Genomic DNA, 18,354 nt, shown 5'->3' with positions numbered 1-18,354 from the left:
AATTTGTCATAATAATTCATCTCGTTCTCAGCTGTGAAGGAAAACATCGTGTGGAACAACGTGGTGGAGTATGTTCCAAACCTTCTCCTCAAAGGGTAAGGAAGCCTTTAGCCCAGCAGTGGGAATTTAAAGGCTGTTGTTTTATTGTTGTAAATTAAACATAAACATTAAAATAATCACTAATTTAATATAATTAATATATGACATAATTATAATTTTTTTGTAAAAATATTTTATCAAAATAAATTTTGACCGTATCGAGCAGTCAAACTTTAGCATCCATGGTAACTTGACTCATTATTGAACTACCTTTAGTAGCCTGCGACTTACGATCGGTAAAACCAACCGAATTATTCCGATCGATCTCGTCAAACCACGTAAGGTCCTTAAAGTTGAATTCACACTGGGATTCATCCTCTATTTTATATGGTTCGTGTTTCGGATCATGGAAGCTTACAATGTTGAACACGGGGGCAGCACCCGCGAAAGCTATTCTATCCTCATAGCTGGTGACGGCGAAAATGTCCCCAGCAGCCGGGTAAGAACAGGTTATGTACCGGTTGTGCAGGTTTATAACCTCGAGGCAGTGTGTACCGCTACCGCCAATGATAGCGTATTTACCTTTTCTGTTGAACTAGAAAATGAAAATAAATAATTATTAAACTTCTATAATTCTAATATCGATCTTTATAATTTTTTTTAATGCACTTAAAAAGGACGAGACTTTTTTTAAGGCCTAACTTTAACTACTAAGCCAATATGGATAACTTATATCAATAGATATATCGATCTTTGGAGCCTAATGATTGTATAAACTGAACTTCACACGTTTTGTTGTTTTATTAAAATAATAACATTTTATATTTTTTTTAAAAATCACAAAGGAAAAGATTCACTTTATAAATAAATATTAAATAAAATTAAACTTAGACAGAAAAAGGATTTACCATAGTAAGCTTAAGAAGAAATCACTGATGAAAATTATTTCAAAAATTCACTTTAAATTGTTTAAGTTTTACTGGTAAAACTTCAATACTTATTTAAATTGTTTTCAACAAAATTATTACCAGATGGCACATAATCCACCTCACGTAAAGCAATTAACATTTCAACGTCCAAAACTTGAGCAAGTTGAATCGAATTATCCAAATAATATTCAAACAAAACCGCAGTCGACCTTACAAAGCAGAAACTTTAATATCTGCTTACAGTGTACTTAGTAATTTTCGTAGAATTAAAGGAAAACAACCTACCTGAAACCTCGGGGCCACCAGCGAAACGATACTTAAAATAGCACCACAGTTTATATTGTATAAGCAACATTTATTATTTTACGTAGACAAGCTAGTAGAGAGACCTGTCCATATATAAATTGATTAAAAATTTCAGGGTATCATATTTCCTATTTTTTTTTTATATAAAATTTATCTGTTCACAAATAAATTCCTGATTTAAGCCATAACATTTAATGTGATATGTAAAACGAAACGCACTAGAAATATGTATATTAGTATATATTTTAAATCTTTAATTATAGTCTTAATTGCCTACATTAGTAAATCAAATTTGATTGTATAATGTTTTTGCCTACTTGATTTTATATGTGATAAGTCTTTGTTAAATTTTAATGATAGCGTAATTATTATTATCAGTGTAAACTTGAAGCAACAAAGACGCAGGTGTTGCTTTTTTAACAATTAATGACATTTATTTATTGGACAATTATATACAAATGTACATACTGAGACGGAAAAATAGGCCACCTTATAGTAAGTGGTTATTCTCACCCGTAGATAATTATTCTGTAAGAATTTCTTACGAAAGGAACAGACTTTAAATATTTTACTGATGTGGTAATGCCTGTTCTTTTTCAGAAGATCGTTTAACACACTTTACTACATGGTTCATTTGCCTTTTTACCTGACTTTTTAATAACAAAATAAAAAAAGAAAACAAATACATATACTATTAAAGTGACTTCTACTTGATACACTCTCTCAGTAAATTATTTTCTTTATTATATATATTTATTGATCGATCACGTCAGTTACTCTTAATATAATGATGAAAATATGTAAAATAATACAAAATACTAAAATGATATTATACTATTATAATATACTACAATATAACACGAATATTCTGACACGGATTTATAATGATGAAAATAAAGTAAATATGTTCAGAAAGCCTTATCCAATATTCCAAGAATATAATAATGATATTACTTTTAGATTAATTAATGAAGCTTGCGACAGATTATTATAACGCGGCTTTAATGATCATAGCACAAAACAATTGCCTCCGGGCTTTGTCACATACTCTTAAATTATAAAGATAAATTGTAAGCTGTCAGAAACAGAAATACAAAATATACACAGAATTTGAGATAAATTCGTTTGTGAATGTGATTTTGTTTCAGTAGTTTTGCTTTGTGTACTAGTTTCGATCCATGCCTTCACCCACGTCGGGATAGGAAACGTGTACCATATGGTAAATAATCAGGTACCGTGTGTCCTTTTTAGTGACCCCTGACAACATGTATGGTCAATTAAATAGTCAAGATGAAAGTGTAACAAACATAAATTCCATAACATTTTGCATTTGTAATTTTGAGAGCTTTATAATAATAGCTGAATCTGTTGCATTATACGAGCGAAATTTATAAAACTTTACCTATAGCATACAAACCTTCACCTCCAATTTTACCCCCTCGAGGGGTGAATTAAGTAGCCTACATCCTTCCCGGGGATTCAAACTATGTCCATACTAAATTTCAAGGACATCGATTTAATAGTTTAAGAGTGAAGAGGTAACGTACAGAGTTACTTTCACATACATATACAACATCAGAGAAGAATGCGTATATGTACATACATATACATATGTAGGATGTATACTACAAGAATTAAGAATGAAACAAAGCAAGCATTAGGTTCATTAAGTTGTTAGAATGAGATCAAAGTCAAGTAAAAAGGAAATTTAATAAATAAATTATTAGAAATATATGAAATAAGTACCTGTTTTGATTTCCAATATCGACACGCATAAATATATTCCCCGTCGACATTAGGACGCCTGTTCTGAGCTCGTATGATGTGCAGTCTTTTCTTGGCAACTAAATCCCATACCGTAAGGGCCTGTGTCGGCTGCCAGCTACCGGCAATGCAGTGATCCCTCTAGACATTGTATGCGTCAGTTGAATTGTATATTTGTAGGATTAAACAACTCTATATTTTTCAAAATATTTTCTTTTTTTTACGGAATACGTTGGTGGACGTGCATATGGGCACCTGATGGTAAGTGGTCACCATCACCCAAAGGCAATGACGCTGTAAGAAATATTAACTATTCCTTACATAGTCAATGCGCCACTAACCATGGGAACTAAGATGCCATGTCCCATGTGCCTGTAGTTACACTGGCTTACGCACCCATCAAACCGGAACACAACAATATTGCGACTGTTAATATCTGATGAGTGGGTGGTACCTACCCAGGTGGGCTTGCTTAAAGCCCTACCACCACCAACACCACGAACCAATGACACAAAGGTACAAGGAGTACAGGAAGTGTGAATCTTAACCAATAAAACAGATTTTTATTCGGGTAAACTTCATTGAATTTTCTAGTGCTTCATGATGGATACCCGCATGTGTCGAACTATGCTATATGTGTTCGGTATTCACTAAACCACATTGAAGTAGCTTGACGAAAAATGTTTTAGCCCTTCTCAAGAAGAAGTTGTGTCCCGTCACATGAAAATTCATTGGTGTTGCCTGAGTTTGCACCCGCAATCATTGATGGACGCGTTCTAACCACTGAGCCATTTCAGCTTATCTCTAACAATTAAAGTGCTGAAAACAAGTCTTGTCTATACCGGAATGAAATTGTAATTGATTAGTCTTAGGTAAACCTTATAGCCAAGTGAGACACCGACCTTTCCATTCATGATTTATCAACAATCTTGAAAGATCATCTTATAAATTCAAAAAAGGCAAGAGCAACGACTAACTTCTTGACGAGCACACACTAATGAAAATTATTAAAAATAATGTACCTCAAAGGCTCTGAACAAACTATGAAGGAGCGTCGAAGTTGATAACGAGGGACAGAACTGGTTGAGAACAAGTTCACGACAAAGGCGGAGTTTTTAATTAAAACTACCTTGTCTCAGCTCTATAAACATCTCAAGTGTTACCATCTATAGACCGAGTGGAGCTTAAGATACAAGTTAGGCAGGCGCATTTTTTTTTTAAATATGTGAGTGTCAAAGTTCACACAGCAACCAGTATTCGCTTTGAATGTTCTAATTTAAATTGTATAACACAGAGTACCGAATGAGATGTTTGGGTTGCATTAGGGTAACAATTACATTAAATGTTTTACCTTTAACGGTGTTATTCATTATTTTATTTTAAAAATAAATTATATTTTTATTTATATGTTTAGAAAAGGATTCTCAAACTTCTTCTTTCAATAAAACGGAAAAAATATTAAATGTTTGTTATTAAACGCGTGCGAAGTCAAGATGGGTAGCGAGTGTAAAATAAAAATAGTTTTGATTTTTGTTATGATTATTGTCTCTCATCTGATTATTGTTATGTATATAAATTTATTAAAATCGTTGCGCTTAAACGGACATATTAAAATATCTTCGCGTTAAATATTTACGAGATTGGAAACGCGTCAAATGACAAAACGAACGTGACAGCGCCGTATCTCCTTTTATCTTTGCTTACACAAATACGATATATTTTGAATAAAACATGCCTTATACAGGGCCGTTAAAATGCCTATCTATAAAATTTAGCACACGACATGAATACCACAGGCGTAATTTCATAACAGCCTTCATTTATCACTCGCTTTCATGATACAAGTAAAACGCGGCATATTTTTCGATTAATCTTACAAAATCCGCGTAATATATTAAATATACGAAAATGGCTTTATCATTACGATACTGAAGAGCCTCCCTCCGTTTTCTGTTTATGTGTACGATACGCTTAATCACAAGTTACATACAGCGTATTAATAATGTAACACTTATCATTAATAAATGTGCCGTTAATTAAAACTTCGATGTATGTCGTAACCTAAGTGCTCCCCTCCACATTTAGTGTGTATCTCACAAAAATTTTAGCCTATGACAAATAAATATGTGTAATCAATAATCTTACTTTTAATTTTAAGTTTCTTATTTATAATAGACTTTTAATGCTGAGTAATATTTTTGTACTTTTTATTTTAACTGCATTTAAAAATGTTATATTTAATAGTGAATGATTCTATAAATAATGTCAGTCTGGGTAACTTTGGCCTTCAGTAAAACATTGGCCCACACAAAGATACAACCAATCAAACAGGTCAACAGGGCAATGAATCTTTTTGTATTGTGAGTTACGAAGAGTGTCTGTTTCCTGGTAAGGTCATCAAGAGCCTGGGACAGAACCTAAAGATTTCCGTAATGCAAAAAGCTTCAGATGGGTGGAAATGGCCATCTAAACCTGATTTTCTGAATTGTAACAAAAAAGATGTTGTGAAGTATTCAGATCATGAGCAAATAGTTGTGAAAAGGGGATACTACGAAATACATGATGACTTTTTATACATGGAATGGGGAAATTAACCTATAAGTTTCAGCATCTTTCACAACTACTTTCTTATGTTATTTCCTGTTGATTAAGGTATTTGTTTTCTCCTGTTACTAAGATATTGTATTTCTAATTTTAGATTTAGGTTGATTTAAGCACAATTTTTTTTTTTTATTAAAAAACCTTGTTTCTCAAGGGTCAGTAAAAAAATACACTTATGTACATTTTTTAGTTAATTTTATGGCAACCCTAACCTTTCTGTTATGTTTTTATTGTCTATGGCGTAAGTTTGCTTCTTCCTAGCTCTAAATTACGAGGTTAAAGTTAACCATAATCCTGAAATTAAAACATACGTAGTGAAATCCAGATCCAGACATACATGGTACAAAGTTACCCAAGTATCCGCAAAACTTTGGCCCAGCCTAAAATCGCAAAATTTTCCTTGCCTGCATTTAACTAAAATCAAAATCGGTTGCAAATTTTACACAGCAATGGTTCAATCCCACTGATATTATATTACTTGGAGAGCAGTACACAAATTAAAACGATTATTTTCTACAAAAAGTGTCCTGACTGGGCTAAAGTTACCCCGAGTGACTGTACTGATTTAAAAACCAATTGTTCTGTAAACCATTCGGGTAAAAAATACACAAACAGAAAAAAAATGTTTACAATTCATCCGAGGTAGAATAAAAATGTTTTCTAGGTCACTGCTGAAATAATGCCCAAAATGGCATGAAAGAGATATAGCGAGATCGTCTGTCACGAAAAAAAAAACCATCTTGTTTTCGCCGTAATGACGTGTCTACTAACTAAGAGATCGTACAAAACTAGACAAATAGACAGACAATCAGCATTATTGTATATATACGGAGTGAAACTACGATATATTGCTACTTATATTTTTCGCCAATATTTTATTTTTTACTGGTGTTAAAAAGTGTGTATGTAATATCTATCCTTAATAAGGTGAATTATATTGTTACACAATCGTTATAAATATGAAAATATATTTATTGTTTGACGTAAAGAGAATTATAGATGGACAAAGTTTATTTGTGAGATCGTAAGTGTAAAAGAAATTAACAGACATTGTTGTGACGACTCAAAATAAATTTTATATATAAAACTTTGACTTTTTAAGCAGCTATTAAAAAAAAACTAAGATCAAATGATGTGCTAAATTTTATGTCATTTCATTATGCCTTTTTTTATACAAGTAGGGATAAAATCCCCTATTTTACGTATTAACGTAATTTATTTATTATTAACGTAATTACTAGTAAATTAGTAATGAAATGTAACGAGAAAAAAATTCTACGTACATATTAAAAATATACATAAACAAATATACATATAGGTATCATTGCCGAGTTTTAAAACTGAAATACACACAGTGACTTAACAGATACAAGCATTATATACGTATAAATATATTGAAACTTTTTAAAGTCCTATTACGTATACCTTGTGCATTATTACATGTGTAATTTGATTGTGTGAAGACATCATCTTATTGAATTTGATTTTTGTTGTATTATTTATTATCAATAATAAGTTGTCTTGTGGTCGGTATTCAAATTTGTTTCATAACAAAATTTCATTACATTTTATTCATTGGTTTCGCTTTGAAAAGACAGACAACAGATAGGCAGACAGATTATTTCCACACTCATAATATAATTTCAGATAATGTAAATACTGTTGCTATAACATTTAATTGTACTTTACATAAAATAACTTACATTTAAATCAATGCTGTCGCTACAAATGTTAACTCCTTCGAAAGTCATAACACAGCCGACTTTGCATCTTACGTCCCAAATCTGCAATAAAAAAACAATTATTACTTATACATGTGAACAGCTGAAATGACGTAATGATAAGCCTCTCCGACCTATACCTGACTACCCCGTAACTTTACCGGATTAGTTCCCAGGTAGGACTCTACTTAAGCTCCATAAAAAAAAAAAAACATATTATTAATCATTTTCGCAAAATGCGGTTTCAAAGCAAATACTACATATATTTTATGATCATAATTTGCAATTACAATGTTTGTCTCATGATCAACAAGAAATCTTCTTTGAAATCCACAACTAAAACTCTTATATCCGCCAATCCGTATTATATCAAGGTAATGGAAAAAGCTCTAAATCTTCGCAAAACTATATAAGACCCCCAAGTAGTGGAGAAATCACCGACATCACAGACATATCTTTATATACATTTAAAAATAGATGTACAATGGAACTATTTGAGACATTTTATATTTGTTCCTATTTGAAACTATTTATAATTACGATTATTGGAACAAAGTAATATTATAACGTGTTTTAAAAAGTGGTTTAAAGGAAAACAACCCTAAGAGTGACGCGTGTAGAATAAAATAACGTGAAACATATTATAGTATAACAATTTAGTTCTATGGTATAATATATACACAATAAGAAATACCGTATCCGAGCTCTGTTAAATATTTTGGTCATATGTATCTTAAGATAACAACAAACGCGTGAAACAATATTTTTAAAATTTTTCTTTGTCATTTACTAATAACAACTGGAACAATACAATAACAACACAAAATACCACATTAATATCCTCTCTCGTAACAGATAAAAGCAAATGAAATTCTCTAAAGAACGTATTGAACTTTTATTTACTTTAAAACAATACGTTTACTTCGTACTAACAGGAGTACTAGGTATGAAAAGGTACTTATTCTATGTGACGACTCATTCTCATCCCAGAGGAGTTACAGATTCAAAATTTTTTTTTTTATGGTATAGGTTGGCAGACGAGCATATGGGCCACCTGATGGTAAATGGTCACCATCGCCCATAGACAATGACGCTGTAAGAACAGCTTACATTGTCAATGTGCCACCAACCTTGGGAACTAAGATGTTATGTCCCTTGTGCCTGTAGTTACACTGGCTCACTCACCCTTCAGACCGGAACACAACAACACTGAGTACTGTTATTTGGCGGTAGAATAACTGATGAGTGGGTGGTACCTACCCAGACGGGCTTGCTGAAAGCCCTACCACCAAGTAAAATGAAACAGTCCACGTCAAAAAATTACATTGTATCAAACAGACAAAGAAAATTAAGTAGAAAATGTATAAATTCGTAGATTAGCTTAAAACATACACACCATTCTTTATTAATACGAAAGGTCAAAAGGAACGCTCAATAAATAATTCTAACAGTTAACTGGCAAGCAAAATATTTTAATCTCAACAGAGATGCTTTGAGTTAGCGGTCGTTGTTCACCATTTTTAATTTGAGGAGCGTTTACAAGCTACTTGAACCTTTTAAAACTACGTTTAAAGAAACCTGTTCACATTAACGATTAGAAAATTATATAAACGTAGAAATTACAATGTGGAAATTAACTCGCTTAGCCACTTGAAAGGTCTAAATGAAGCATCAGAAATGAAGCTTCATTTAATTTAATAGTTATGTCGACCACAGACCTGCGTCAAAGAGACTTTTTTCATTACTTTTTGTTTCATGTTAAATATGTTATCGCATTACTGGAGAAAAAGTTTATGTATGATGTAATAATTTCTCTTATTCAGTTGCTATATTATAAAAAGAAATCCAATTAAATAAATGCCTCTGTGCATTTAGATGGGCGTAGCTTACATAGGTAGTTAATTATAACTTCATAATTATACCACTTAACAGTACTGTGTAGTTTTGTTATGTTATAGTTTGAAGAGTGAGTAAGGTGTTCATTATAGATACAAAGGACTTAACTTATCAGTCCTTCCATGTAATTCCATGGTGCATTGACTATATAAGAAATATTACATATGTAGTACGAGTCCATCTAGGTAGGAAACAAAATATTAGATATTCTACCGCCAAACAATACTTAGCATTGTTGTATGGCGGGTGAGTGACGTAACATATAAGTTGGTCCCAATATTGGTCGTAAACTGGCGATTTAAAGAAGGATTATTTTTTCTTACAGAGCCAATGTCAGCCTACAACAACAATAGCCTGTAAATTTCCCATTGCTGGGCTAAGACCTCCTTTACCTTTGAGGTTTAGTACATATTCCACCACGCTGTTTCAAAGCGGGTTGGTGGATACACATGTGAAAGGATTTCTATGAAATTATACACATTGAAATGATTATGATTGATGAATAATAATAATAAATATATCCATCAACGCCGAGCAGGAAAAGAATTATAAACACAAATTAGCCAACGAATATTGAGTGGTGCCTGCCTGGGTTTGACCCCGCAATCATCAGCTAATATGCATACGTTCTAACCATTGAGCCATTTCGGCTCGCCGCCCATAATATATTGATAAAGTTGGAAGGATTAGGCATTTACTTCATACTGTACTTACACAAAAGAACACAGCGTAAAATTGTATTTGTCGTTGTTATGTCAATAGCGTTACTGCACTCACCTCATTCACCCTCCACATTAGGACAAATTGATAGCTATTGTTGCTTGTCGGTAGAATATACAGTGAGGGTGGAACGAACATAAACGTACTCGTAAAGGGCATTAACACCTGTAGAGTGAGACCAGCTCGGCGAAGTTTTCATATTAAATATTCTAAATACAAAATTAAGATAACTTCGATATTTAAAAAAACCTGATTTATTATGGTTTTTGTGAATAACTCTATTCTAATTTACATTTTAATTATCTGAAGAATTATTTTTTTTAGAATATTCTGCTCCATATCTAGTTACGGGATCATTATTTTTATGTCTTTTCTCTAGAAGATTTACGCATTTCCTTCACATGATATGGGGCGTTTCTGTGTTATACAAAAAAACCAGCGATACCCATTTCGTATTTTGGCGCGGGTCATATAATCGCTTGAGTTTACCACCGTCCCGTGATCACTTTCCTTTATTAGTCATTATTTCTCACTGGACTTAGAAGGCAGTAATAATTCTTTTTTATAGTAAACATATTTAAGAGTAATCGTTTATCGTATACCAGGGATAACTTACTTTATATTCCCTCATGAGGCAGCGTTACAAAATAGAGGATAAATTCCAAAAATATCTATTAAACAGAACACACAGAAATGAAAACTAGATGAATTAATTGTAGCTGTAATCCTAATTTCTAATAATTTAAAGAAATAAACCGAGACTGGAACTCTGTTGAAAGGAATACTTGAAGCGGCTTTATCGAAGTTGATAGTTTAAGCAAATTGATGGAAACCAGTATATGTGTCCGATGAAATACTTCCACTGTTATTCCATCAATCTGCAGTGGAGCAGCTTGGTGGAATAAAGTACACACCTTCTCCTCAAAAGAATTCTTTGAATAGAATTTCTTGCTTATTTCTTTAAAACTTACCCTCAAAGTTTTATCCCAGGCTCCACTGGCAAACATAAATGGTTTTTGATCGTGACATCGAAGCGCACACACCGCTCCATAATGCATTCTCTGAAGTTTCTTCGGTATGAACTGCAGACGTAACTTGTGGACCTTGTACGTTAGAATCACCTGAAAGAGCACAGGACTAAACTTTGTCGACGATTAAGCATGAGTACAAAGTTGTTAGTTCGTGTTTACTTTATATGCAAACAATGTAATGACCCTTTGTAATTAATTTATTAATCATATCAAAGAACTTTCTGTTTACAGTTATTATATTTTATCCGTTGATACTAAAAATATTTAAATATTTAATAACTTAACAGACGTCGATCGCAATTATCACAAATGTACGGTGTATAGTAAAATGACATATTATTAATTTATTTAAAAATGCGCATAAATAAAATTAAAAGTTAATTATGATTAATAAAATCCTATGTTATACAACAGAAATTTACGACCAGCGTTGTTTGAAATTCATACTCATTGTTTCATCAACATAATCCGATAATCGTATTTAATACAGAGAAACCCCGTAGTATTATGTGTATAATTAAAGATGGTCCCGTTTGTCAATTGATTTCAATGTATACATAAATTATTATGTATTAATGCAACACAGTTAAACTCGAGATAAATACTATTAATATTTCTTTAATCGATATCTTGTATATAGATAAACAAATACGCTCATACATCACTAATACAACCATATTTAAACAACCATTAATATTATCCCTCTGATATAGATAGAGTATTATGAGAGTGCTCACTGTAAATATAGTGTTGCTACTTGCTTAAATTGCAATCAAATTTTATACAGTCAGCGTCAAATAATTAGAGACACTCAGGGTATTCAAATAAATAGACGCAACCAAAAAGTCAATAACATCGGGACAAACAAAGTTTCCTTATTGTTGTCATCAATATACTCGCTCAGAAGGGCGACGCGTTTAAAATATTTATGCATAATATGAAAAAGATAGAAACTACTGCAATCCTTTTCACTTTAAGCACGAGGTCTCAGATGACTTGTTTTTTAAAATAATAGTGCATAGCCGTTTTCGAAACATGATTCGCAAACCAGCCATAACTAATCTATATGAGTAAAATTGTCAGGAGGCACTTTAAACATAATAATTTAATGGGAATTGTTTAATATTAAAAAAATACGAAATGCTATTTACACGAAATTCTGATAATTCTGGAATTGTTATTTTGGGAATATCGTCGAGAATCCTTTATTGTCTATCTGAATCGATATATATATAAATAAATTTCAATAAACAAAAATATATCGTATGAATGGGTTACGAGTACTTTTTGTTCTGTTTGTTATTTATAAATGCATTTATTACAGAACATTTAAATATCGGTATCGATATCAAAGCTTTACATGAGATTAATTAAAAACACGTTACAATGCAGACGAAATAAATAAACCGTGTATGAAATAACTCTCGTATTCGGTCAAAGCAAAAATGTTTCAGTAAATAACAGTCCAAGCGGACAATAGTTGATTGGTTGTATACAAACTCTATATTAAAGTAATTTAATAGGACTAAACTTGCTATCCTTTTCTATCCTACACACGAGAACGAGATAGATAAACATTCAATTGATATTAATGAAATTATAACATTAATTAGGTGTATACTCTTACATAATATTTTCGATAATTATAATTTTGGTTCCTGAAAATAATAATGTAACAAACAAGTATGAACAAAGTAAGTCGCCAATATATTAGATTTTATATGTTGTAGAAACGAGCACGAGGCTCACCTGATGGAAAATGATTACCAACGCCCATAGAAAACTGCAACAACTGGGCGCTTGCAGGTGCATTTAAAGAAAGAGTACGCTCTTTTCTTAAAGGTTCCGAAGTCGTATCAGTAACCATCGGAGAAAGCTGATTCCACAGAGTGTTTGTACGAGTTTATAGATATCTACTTTGTTTTTTTTAAATACATATTTAAATAGACTACTAAAGTGGATAACACATAAATGGCCAGTAGGTGGCCACTAAGTAAAGTAGTTTAAAGCGCGTCAAGCGTAGCTGTCACACACAAAAAGATAAAAATGTTGGCCTGTTAATTTTAATCTATTTCTTACAGTTCCACACAACTGCCAATGCCGATTTTGATTTAATGTTTACACTTATGTAAAACTATTTAAAAAAACACTAATATTTCCACTACCTAAGTAAGTAACATTACGTGAAATTTGAGTGCAAGTTAACAATCTCTGCATTAGATGCTATGCAAGCAGAGCTGTATCGTCTATTGTGAAAGATTGTTGATTAAGTTGGCCAAACTACCAGTTATATTGGCTACACATTAACAATAGTCTCATATTGGAAAATGCACTAAGTTAAATCGCGTATAAAAACTGTTACAAAATAGATAGTTTTACCTACTACTACCGAAATAGGTAAAACTTATCCATCAATTTTCAGTAGTGCATTATGATATGAATCCTCGATCGACGACCTATTTCACACTAGTTAAGGAATTTCGAATAAGTCGTAATGTTGAAACATCTAACGTGAAAGTCGAAAAGTTAGTTTCGGTTTGCTGTTGGTCCAAATATTCGATTTTCTTGGGTAGGTATACATAATATTGTCGTAAAGTTATTATAACGCTACCCACACTACTATAAAATTCTATAGAAGTAGATATATAGACAATGTATACAACAAATATTTATGTGTCATATTTCTAAGTATGTTTATTAACTAAATTTGAGTATAATAAAAAAAATATAGTTTATATTTTATGTCAGTAGTAACTGACTAATGATGTTGGTCAGACAAGCCAGAAGAAACAAATATAAATATTTAGTGTAATTATTAAAATGTATTTTTACGTCTTCAAAGTATTACAGTACAATATGCTTTAAATATTATTTGTTTATTTTATCCTAATTAAACGTATTAAAATTCTCTCATTCAGTAATAAATGTAAATTCTAATGCATATTCAGTGAACGGTAACTAGAAAATGTAAATGTTTTAGAGCTAATAACAATAAATTTAACACCTGACGTATTTCATTCGTACTATTTCGTTTCTTGAGGATATTTTATTTAGATTTCAAAGATTGTAAAATATACTCTCTAATAAAATATCCAATGATTATAAATTTTAAATGTAAAAGAGCTACAACAAAAAAAAACTAATGTTAACTTTTGACAGGACAAAAAAACTATTTTTTAAATAATTTACCGTGATACGATAATCTGATTAATATTAATAGATTTTTTTGTTAATTATGTCTTATTGTATCAGACCGTAGATCTCGAGGTTTTACAACCAAGCCCCGGTTTGGGCCAATCAAAAGTTATTGGTTTTTCCGATAAATTCTTAACAGTAAATCGAAGTTTGGAAATCGGTAATATTTACAATTTGAGGCAGAAAGCAGATAGAGACTCGCACTGAACATTTTTCGTTGGTACCAATTCAAACACTTCAAAACCAGCAGTGGATCATGGAATAAACCCCAAATTCTCTTTAGTTAAAAAAGTTTGCTTTACCTTATAATGAAAATAAGTTGAATTTTTAGGGAAATTACATTAATTATTCTGACAATTGGTATTGGATAGTGAACATTTTTCTTATAGGACATGAATGAAAAGCCTGTGTACTAATTCAGGCTGATCATGATGATGAGCCTATTTCTTACAATGCCACGACCATAAATGGCGTTGTAAGAAATACCCTCAAATCGCCTGTGCATCACTGATCCTTTGAGTTTCCAAGATGTTATATATTTTAGATAGCAACAGCCAGTAGATACTCTTAACTGACTCACCATTCAAAAATTGATTGTGGAACACTGTAAATGTAAAAAATTTGTACCCAGTAAATTTTGAGAGCGTAAAATATGATGCACTAAACGCTGAAAATACAATTATCATATCCATAATATCTAAACTATAATAGCAAATTTAACTAAGTAATAATGCTAACTATAAAATACTAAATGCTAATTAACCTCTTGAGTTTCCATATCGTAGATTTTTATGGACGTATCAGCGTAACCGACGGCCATTTTAGTCTGGTCAGACGTTATTCCCAAGGAGAACGCCGGGCATCTTTCTACGGTAAATAACATTCTGCTAAAATATTTAACTAATTCCTTTTACTAAGTAATTGAACGCTTTATTACAGTGGTAACTTAAGTGAAGTATTTTGCTATTAGCAACACTATTAAATATTGCACTTTGTATATGAATTGTAAAGAAGTATTTCTAATGGAGTTGCTTCATTAGGTACTTGGATTTTAAATATCTGAGTAATATCCTAATATATCATATGTCACACCTCACAAACTCGGTAGTTTGCTAAGCTCTGTTAAATTCACCTTGGTAGGTGCCACTCACTTATCATATTAATAATTTGTTCCACTTATATATGAAATGGTTCCAATTCCATACGGAGTGGTGACCACTGGCGCGTAACCCACCTACTGATGTCATTTATTTAAAAAATAAAATAATTATAAAAAAAAAACTAGCAGGCTTCTTTAGAGTCGCTTATAAAGTGGTACTAATCACTTATTAATTGTAAAGGAAAAAAATAACCAACAATTAGGAAAAAACCACATTAGACCTGGTGAAAGAAACTCAGCAGGAGTGTTTGTTTTGTTTTAACAATTTTATATATTTTGTACTTTTTCATATTTCTTTTTAGGTTTGTTATCATTTAAGAATTCATTAGTTTTACAAAATCATTTTTATCATTCGTAACTAGTTTATTTTATTTTTTTCAATCACTTGACTTGTCGTTCAATTTATTGTTAATATACGTATATTTATTATATACTAGCTGTGCCCGCGACCTTTTTTGTACGCCTTTGTATTCAACAAAAAATATATATTATTGTAGCCTAAGTTTCTCCCTTTTATATCAGTTATCTGCCGGTGAAAGTCCCGTCAAAATCATTCAAGCCGTTACAGAGATTAGCCGGAACAAACAGACAGACAGACAGTCCGACAAAAATTGTAATAAAAGTTTTTTTTGGTATATATACCGTGTATAAATTCATATGCACTGAGTAAAATTAGGCTACTTTAATATTTAAAAAATATATGATATGTATAGATACATACATATATTTACTATATATTTACTATTAATATGTATACATACGTGTTATAAACGGCGTCGAAGAGGAAGAAATACCAGGAGATCCGTAAAATTGTGTGTTATAGCACTCTAGCGCGGGATCAGCGCGGATGCAATATTCTGGAGGGTCGTCTAACGATGTATGAAGCTGTATGTGATACACTCTTTTATATAAGTATACATTTAAATTATTATAAATTCAAAATAAAGTTGATAGAAAATGACAGTAAAGATATGATTTAATAAAATCTTGAAATAAAAAATGTTATAATTATTTCAAGAGATAATTCCAATGTTCTTTCTTTACATCACAGCAATCAAATATGATCCCTTCTTTTTATTATTATATAGGCATATCCAAAAAATTACCACTAAACATTGATATCAAAAATAGATCTACCTAAAGACTAATTCAAATGTTCCTCTAATAACAGGTAAACAACAGCCTACATAATTAAGATAGACTAAACTATAACTTTTTTTTTTAAATAAAAAAATGTTATAATTACAAAGAAACTTACGTTGGGTATTTCAATTCGATAAATAGCACCATCAGTGCACGCAGCATAGCAAACTCTTTCTTCTGTACGACTGTATTCTAAAGCATAAACAGGCCTCGGCGGGTACTGGATGTTACGCAGCGTACAAAGTACTACCCCTGTACTTCCATGACGCATCTAACAAAACAATATCAACACTTTTTTTGTGAATTTATATAAGTACTAGCTACCCGCCTGTCTTCGCACGGGTGCAATACTGATACTAAATATACTACAGAATTTGTTGTTTGTAAAATTACCTATAAGTGTTCCTATATTATATCGTCAATGTATTATATCTCTCGAATCAATCTATCTATTAAAAAAAACCCGCATCCGCAATTACGCAAATGATCTTTAAAATTACGCAAAGGATTACCTTTGCGTAATTTTAAAGATCGAAGCATTTCATATAGGGACAGACAGCAATAAAATATTGTATTATACTAAGTAATGATAATGGTTTCGTATTAGGGCATATTTAAAAAAAAATTGTATAACATATTCTTTTCTTCGTTAAAATAAAATCATTCATCGATAAAACTACCTGTATCATCCCTGACGTGTGACCAACGATAATATGGCCTCCGTTAGGGGAGTAGGTCAAAGCCGTTATGGCACCCAATTCAGAACAATACCATCGATTGAACAATATCTCGTTCCTAGTGTTGTGCAAGAATTTTTTTTCGTTTTCTTTTATCCAAGCGAAGCGATTGCGTTCCTCTTTAGGTCCTTGATAAAACATAGGATACCAAATATTTGGAACATCCTCATTTTTGTAGTACGATGATATATGTTTTATGTATTCCGTTAAAATTTCGCTTTGTTCCTCCATATTTTTTCATGACCCACCAGATTATAATAAAATTACATTTTAATTTTTAGTCAAATTTAATAGGCGAAAATGTTAATTTTAGTTTATTTATTTATTAATCATTAATAAGTCAAATACTAATTTAAAATTATCCAAATAATAAATCAAAAGACACTTTCAGGACGTGATAATAATCCAGAATATGTTTTAATTCGTCGGGATATTTAAAAATAATTAATATACGCGATTCATCCGTTATAATTAGTTTTATTTAAATGTGTAATAATCGCGAAAATTTAAGACAGGATATAAGTTTACCTGAATTAAACCTGTTGAATGACCTGCGATTATAAATTCACCTTTCGGAGAGTACAGTAAGGAAGTTATGAATCCTGACTCAGACAAATAACTCAAAGTGGCAAGGTTCTTATTAGGAGTATCTTCAAAAAATCTTTCATAATTGTCTTGAATCCAAGTGTCTTCTACCAATTTTGATTTTTTTTCAACAAAAGATGTAAATCCCGAAGTTCCATGCTCTTCTTCTCTTAATCTCTGTTTATTTATTCGATATCCATATTCCCTTACGAAAACTTGAATATCAGACTCACTATCCGATAAATTAAATCGGCTATAAGTTGATATATTATAAAGGCTCGATGCCATGTTATCAAGTTCTATCTAAAATATAGTAAGTAAAATTAAATGATATAATTTTCTTCTCTGTTTACCGCTAGATATCATAAAAGCTGTAAAAACAATTTAAGTCTGAAAGGGAATAATTTTAAATGTCAGTAGAAGACTAGAAGAACAAAATTAAAGTAAACCCTACTTCACCCATCGAATCTACACTTTAAATTTTATAGAACATCATAACTGAATAGAACCAATATTTTCAAATTAATA

General features: G+C 31.4%; 1 protein-coding gene across 1 annotated transcript; it reads right to left on the bottom strand.

The window, feature by feature from the left end:
• Positions 1-265: 265 nt before the first annotated feature.
• LOC124533383 lies at positions 266-17,472 on the bottom strand. The gene is made up of 8 exons (XM_047108612.1): positions 17,185-17,472; positions 16,620-16,775; positions 16,123-16,246; positions 14,966-15,069; positions 10,948-11,097; positions 7,343-7,423; positions 3,021-3,179; positions 266-634 (listed from the first exon to the last, which is right to left on the bottom strand). Exons 1-8 carry the CDS (start codon positions 17,470-17,472, stop codon positions 266-268), a joined length of 1,431 nt encoding a protein of 476 aa, XP_046964568.1.
• Between the last annotated feature and the right edge of the window lie 882 nt (positions 17,473-18,354).

This window comes from Vanessa cardui, chromosome 11 (assembly GCF_905220365.1).
Source record: "Vanessa cardui chromosome 11, ilVanCard2.1, whole genome shotgun sequence".
In the NCBI taxonomy this organism is placed as follows: Eukaryota; Metazoa; Arthropoda; class Insecta; order Lepidoptera; family Nymphalidae; genus Vanessa; species Vanessa cardui.
This window is presented reverse-complemented; position numbering and strand designations above follow the sequence as displayed.